General features: G+C 42.2%; 1 protein-coding gene across 1 annotated transcript in view; it reads left to right on the top strand.

Annotated features, from left to right (window-relative positions):
* The window catches only part of nrp1b (neuropilin 1b), a 32,908-nt gene that overhangs the window by 13,032 nt on the left and 12,376 nt on the right, over nt 1-7,500 (top strand). Inside the window, exons 5-9 of the mRNA XM_035528091.1 lie at nt 508-675; nt 933-1,096; nt 4,811-4,966; nt 5,147-5,291; nt 5,820-6,151. Of these exons, the coding sequence (XP_035383984.1) occupies nt 508-675; nt 933-1,096; nt 4,811-4,966; nt 5,147-5,291; nt 5,820-6,151 (965 nt within the window). The remainder of the gene's footprint in view (nt 1-507; nt 676-932; nt 1,097-4,810; nt 4,967-5,146; nt 5,292-5,819; nt 6,152-7,500) is intronic.

Below are 7,500 nucleotides of genomic sequence, written 5' to 3' on the forward strand. Positions count from 1 at the left end.
GTCTGTATTGCAGCATAAGGAAAGATAATATCTGCATTAAAGTAAGTACATATATATTAGAATTATTTAAGTAAATATATGGATATTGTCTGTATTAAAGGCAGAGTGTGTTTAATAATAAAGAGTTCAGATTGTGTGTGCATGTGCACGTGCACACACACACACACACACACACACACACACACACACACACAGATCCCAGAGAGATGAATGCTTCCATTGTGTCTCTGCACTATTAAGTATGGATAAAAAGAAGCTATTTTGTGTCATATTTTGAGTCTGTTGTCCACTAAACTATCGCAAATCCTTTTTTCAACTGAAATGGTTTGATCCAGATGTGTGTGTGTGTGTCATGTATACTGAATAGATACTCTGTTCTCTACTCTGGATAAAAGACTTTTTTTCCCTTATTTCCTTATTTCCCTCTTCTCTCTCTCCCCCTCCCCCCTTCTCTCTCCTTCTTTCCCTCTCTCTCCCTCTCTCTCTCTCCCTCTCTCTCTCTCTCAGTTGGACCTCATATTGGGAGGTACTGTGGTTCTCACAGTCCAGGTCGGGTCGTCTCCCACACGGGTGTCCTCTCCCTCTCCATTCACACTGACAATGCCATCACCAAGGAGGGCTTCTCAGCCAATTACAGTGTGCTGTCGAGCCCAGAGCCCGCCCAGGAACAACACAGTTAGTGCTGCTCTCTGTCAGTCATCCACTCAGCCAAAGCAGACATATCTACAACCCCACAGTCAGTGTCGCAGACAGGAAATACCTGGAAACTACAGTCAAACATTTTTGTGGAACCTACTGTGTGAATTTTCCAGGCCTTATTAAAACTATACATAATTAATAACACACTGCAGTGATTGGCTGAAATGTGTGAGGTCACTAAGGCAGTTTCATTTTAGGACTGGTGTACATGTGTGTGTTTGTGTGTGTTACAGATGAGTGCATGTCTCCTCTGGGAATGAGCTCAGGTGAGATCAGTGAGGAGAGCATTAAAGCTTCGTCCCAGTACAACCCCAGCTGGGCTCCCCAACGCTCACGCCTCAATTACCCTGACAATGGCTGGACCCCGTCAGAGGACAGCTCAAGGGAGTGGATACAGGTGTATACACACACACACACACACAAGCTGCTGCCTTCTGGGTTCTCGATCAGTCGTAGAGGCCTGTAGCAGGTTACAGTAGTGAAGCTTCCAGAGAGACAAGAGGTGGGGGAGAGAGAGGGTTGAATCCTTCACAAGTTGGTAAGAGTAACCTGCACGGCCGGGTCAGATGTGAAACATGAACAATGAAGGATAACTGGTCCTCCACAGTAACCAACGATGACGTGCAGTTTCAGACGAAGTGACCAGGGAGTTGTCAAAGGAAACGGTGAGGTCACTGTGAGGATGGGGCTTCCTGGGATGTACACACGCCACACACTCAGTGGTGCTGGGGTTGAGCATCAGGTGGTGAGCGGTGATGCATAAAGCAATGTCAGCCACACACACAAACACTCATCCTCCTCTGGGTGACCACGGCCACTACAATAGTAACAATTTTAAGAGAGAAAGAAATAATTAATAATAAAATGAAAAATTAAGCAATTAATGGATAGTCCAGTTTTTAGAGGTCCTAGTCTGGTCCTGATGTGTCCGAAACCCATCCCATATGAGAATGTCTCTCATATCCACTCCAGTTTTGAATATTGAGATATATTCACTTTCACTCTTTGCAGAACACATTCATGAATTTAATGGAGCAATTAATCCTATAATCAAGAATTCCCCATGAATTCTAGTGTTAGGGTTAGGTATAGGGTTAGGGTTAGGGGTAGGGTTAGTGTTAGGGGTAGGGTTAGTGTTAGGTTTATTGCTATGTTTAGGGTTAGGGTTAGGCATAAGGTTAGGGTTAGTAGTAGGGTTAGGGATAAGGTTAGGTTTAGTTCTAGGGTTAGGGTTAGATTTAGAGTTAAGGGTTAGAGTTAGGGTTAGAGTTAGGGTGTCTGTGATGGGTTAGGGTTAGGAGTTAGGGTTAGGGTGTGTCTGTGATGGGTACACAACATTTACAATGCAAAGTTTAGGTTGTTACATAAAGTGCCAGTGTAGGCACACACTGAGTTGTGTGTAAAGCACTAAAATGGTTGTAAATCTGGACAGAATCAGTATTATGCATGTATGAGATTATATAAATATGTCGATGAAAACCTTATATTACATTACACAATGTAAATAACCTCAGTGGATGTGGAAAGTTTCTCTGGAATAGTTTCTCCAGGAATGTCTTGTAAAAACTAATCTAATTACCTTATTTACATCTCAACAAGAACATTTTGCAGAAATAAGTGTTGGATCAGTCAGTAATCAGATTAATCATGGATCAGTCTGTGTGGAATAGTTGTTTTTTAGACGTTGTTGCGCTACCTTGATTGACATGTTCATCCTCATGGCTGTAGTGGTCGAGAGGGTTTCCTCACATAGTGTACGCACATTTATAGATCTGCGTTTAACTGACGTAACCAGGAAAGCAGCTACCATCTGGAGAACACATTCAGACCTCAGAGACAATGTCTGTTAGGATAAAAGGATGAAGAGAGAGAAGGAGGGAGAGAAGGAAACACACAGAGAGAGGAAGGGAGGGAAAGAGGGAGGTAATGTAGAAGAAAATGCATGGGTATTCCTATTTGCTTAGATTAGACTGATTAGATTAGGCTGATTAGATTAGACTGGTTATATTAAACTGGTTAGATTAGACTGATTAGATTAGTCTGGTTATATTAAACCGGTTAGATTGGACTGATTAGATTAGTCTGGTTATATTAAACTGGTTAGATTAGACTGGTTAGATTAGGCTGGTTAGATTAAACTGGTTAGATTAGAGGGTTGTTCTGAGTGCCAGATACGATACTAAGGTGAATATTCACCAGCTTTGAAGACATGTGATGTTCCAGTGTGAGTAGAGATGAGTGAGAACCTCAGTGTATTCCAGACTCCAGCCATGCCCTAACAGACACACACACACACACATACACACGCACAAACACACATACACTGTAATTTCCTGTTTTTACAGGAAATGGTCCTTTTGTTTCTATGTAGCTTGTTTGGTATCCGTGTGTGTGTGAGGGAGCATGTCCGTCCTGTCATTGTTCTCTTGTTAGTGCTCGTTAAGGCTCGTTAAAGGTCGTTAAGGGTCGATAAGGCTCTTTAAGGGCTGTTAAGGGTCATTAAGCTCATTAATGGGAACTGTCCAGCTGGATGTCCTTGAGTATCTGGTTGGCAGTGACCAACCGAGAATACAAACTAAACTCTCACTATGAAAAGAGTGTGTGTGTGTGTGTGTGTGTGTGTGTGTGTGTGTGTGAGAGAGAGAGAGAGAGAAAGAGGGAGAGAGAGATTGATTTGGATTGAAGCAGACCTACAGAGGGACATTGCTAGACAAGCTGTGCTCTGTCAGTTCTTTCTGCAGTAGGGTGAGTGCTGCTTGTCTCAGATGAGGTGGGAAGGTGGAGGTGTGTAGAGGATGGGGAGGTGGAGGTGCGGGGTACTGATCAGACATCTTTACCTTTATAAATGAGTCACTGATGTCAAACTGGAACAGGAAACAGAACCCAAAACAAAATCTGAGACTTTGAGGATACAATGTTTCAATATACAGACATGCACGCACGCACACACAAACACACACACACACACACACACACACACACACACACCTCGTGATGACGGCAGAATAGCCTTTTCCACAGTCTGTGGATTTGGGGCTGAGCATATGATATCACATGGAGAACACGTTCCTACTTACTGCTGTTCTATTAATTTATTTATTTAATTTTTTTTTCTGCTGATACCTTTGTCAAAGTCACTTTACTGTACATATACACTAGTTTACATCTGTATAATTTTGTATGTTCTATATTATGTTGTATTATATGTTTAACAGTTCTACCCCAAGAAATAAATTGTCAGTATACCCAGAGTGACTGTACACCCTCTTATATTGCATATATTATTATTATCGGTATTATATTACTATATCACTACCTATCTCAGAGCCAAGGACACTTCAGCTTTTACAGTCAGTTCACACACACACACACACACACACACACACACACACTGATGAGAAGTGACAGCCAAGTTACACACACTGTACTCTATCATAGCACACAGACCCCTGGGGGAGGAGCTTAAGACCAACCATCACTGGACACAGACAAACATGCAGTGAGCACCTCCTGGTGGTCTTTTTCCTTCAACCTGAGGGCCTGTACCAGACACCTAGGAGCTTGAAGGTCCTGTGTGGTATCTTAGCTGTTCCCAGGACTGCACTCTTCTGGACAGAGATCTCAGATGTTGTTCTGCTGGAGTCATTCTCCCAGTTTGAGGGTCACAGCCCCTAGTGCTCCGGTTACCATGGGAACCATACTTGTCTACACCCTGCACATTTTCCCAGCTTTTCCTTCAGCCCTTGTTGTTTCTCAAGATCCTTATGTTGGTCCTGATGATTTCTCAGGTTCCTTGTTGGTCCTAATGTTGCTGTATATATTCACACAAAATTCACATTGTATAGGAACTCCACCCAGATAGAGACACAAACCCACACAGACACAGAGAACATGGAAACTCCACCCAGATAGATACACAAACCTACACAGACAACATGAAGACTCCACCCAGATAGAGACACAAACCAAAGACCATAGAACTGAGAGGCAAATGTACTAACCACCAAGTCACCATGCTGCACATTATAACATTCTAAACAAATCCTTTCTTAAAGCTCTTCTCTCTCTCTCTCTCTCTCTCTCTCTCTCTCTCTCTCTCTCTCTCTCTCAGGTGGATCTGGGATTCTTGCGTTATGTCTTTGCTATAGGAACACAAGGGGCCATTTCGAAGGAGACAAAGAAACCTTATTATGTGAAGACCTACAAAGTCATCATCAGCACCAACGGGGAGGACTGGTCAATACTGAAGGATGGCAGCAAGCATAAGGTACACCACGCTCCAGGAACAGCCTGTGCGGAACAGCCACTGGGGACCCCAGTCTGTGTGTATATGTGTGTAATGTTCTCTGTCAGGTGTTTGAGAGTAACTCCTATTTGTGTGTGTGTATGTGTGTGTGTGTGTGTGTGTGTGTGTGTGTGTGTGTGTGTGTGTGTGATGTTCTCTCAGGTGTTCGTGGGTAACTCTAACCCCAGCGATGAGGTTCTAGCACAGTTCTCCAAGCCCGTGCTGACACGCTTCATACGCATACGACCTCTGACCTGGGAGACCGGGATCTGCATGCGCTTCGAACTGTATGGCTGCAAGATATCAGGTACCACACACACACACACACACACACACACACATCACAAACACATGCCCACATAAACACACACACAGATATCACATACACGCACAGACAGAAATCATACATACAGATATCATGCTGACACACACACACACACAAACATGTAATTCAGTCAGTACAAAAAGAAACAATAATCCTGTGTGTGTGTTTGTGTGTGTGTGTGTGTGTGTGTGCGTGCGTGTGTGTGTGTGTGTGTGTGTGTGTGTGTGTGTGTGTGTGTGTGTGTGTGTGTAAAAGAGAGAGCGAGACAGAGAGTGAATAACAGCTTGCCAGATATGGTAGGATGTAGACTGTGCTAGACTAGACTAGACTGGACTAGACTGGGTTAGACTGTCAGTCTATTTCCTATAATAATTATTATTATTTCAATACAACAGAACATCTGTCACTGACATAAACGCACACATACTCTCCCCCCTCCTTCTCTCTCTCTCTCTCTCTGTCTCTCTCTGTCTGTCTCTCTCTGTGTGTGTCTCTCTCTCTCTCTCCTAGACTTTCCCTGTTCCAGTATGTTGGGGATGGTGTCTGGTCAGATTTCAGACTCCCAGATCACTGCGTGGCCAGAGATGGAGAGGGGGTGGTTACCCGAGCAGGCCAGGCTGTTGACAGGACGCTCCGGCTGGGTGTTGCCGGGCCCATACAACCCTGGGATCTCCTCATGGCTGGGACTGGATCTGGGCACCAGCCGCTGGGTCACGGGCCTCATCATCCAGGGAGGGAAATACAGAGACAAGAATGTATTTGTGAGACGCTTCAGACTGGCGTACAGCAACAATGGCTTGGACTGGACGTCCATACCAGAGCAGCGCGGAGACAAGGCCAAGGTCTGATATACTGATCAATACTGCTGATGAATTGATCACACATGCATACGTACATACATACATGCATACATACATACATATACACACATACATACATACATACACACACACATACATATACAAACACACATACATATACACACATACACACAAACATACATACATACACACATACATACATGCATAAATACATACAGGTGTACATACATACATGTATACATACGTACATACATACACACATACATACATACATAAACACATGCACACATACGTACACACATACGTACATATATACATACATACATACACACATGCATACGTACATACATGCATACATACATACACGCATACATGCACACATACATGCATGCGTACACATATACATGCATACATACATACATGCATACACGCATACATACATACACACATACATGCACACACAAATACATACATTCATGCATACATACATACATGCATGCATGCATACATACATACATACATACATACACATATACATACAAGCATACATACACACATACATACATACACACATATACATACATACATGCATACATACATACATGCAAACGTACACACATACATACACACATACATGCATACATACATACATGCATACGTACATACACACACACATACATACATACATGCATACATACCCACATACATGCATACGTACACACATACATACATACATACATACATGCATACAAGACACAAGCATACATACTTGCATACATACATACACACATGCATGCAGACATACATGCATATATACAAACAAACATACATACACACATACATACACGCATACATAAATACATACATACATTCACACATACATACATGCATACATTCATACATACATAAATACACACATACATAAATATACGCATACATACACACACAAATACATACATACATACATACATGCATGCATACACGCATACATACATACATACACATATACATACACACATACACACACGCATATACACACATACATGCATACGTACACACATACATACATACTTACATGCATACACACACACATACATACACACATACCTACATACATACAAACATACATACATGCCCACACACACACATACATGCATACATGCATACGTACACACATATATACATACATACATACATGCATACAAACATACACGCAAACATACACACACAAATACATACATACATACACATATACGTACACGCATACATACACACATACATACATGCATAAATACACACATATGTACATACATACATGCATACTCACATAAATATATACATACATGCATACATACACACATTTACTTACA

Source organism: Electrophorus electricus, chromosome 7 (assembly GCF_013358815.1).
Source record: "Electrophorus electricus isolate fEleEle1 chromosome 7, fEleEle1.pri, whole genome shotgun sequence".
NCBI lineage: Eukaryota > Metazoa > Chordata > Actinopteri > Gymnotiformes > Gymnotidae > Electrophorus > Electrophorus electricus.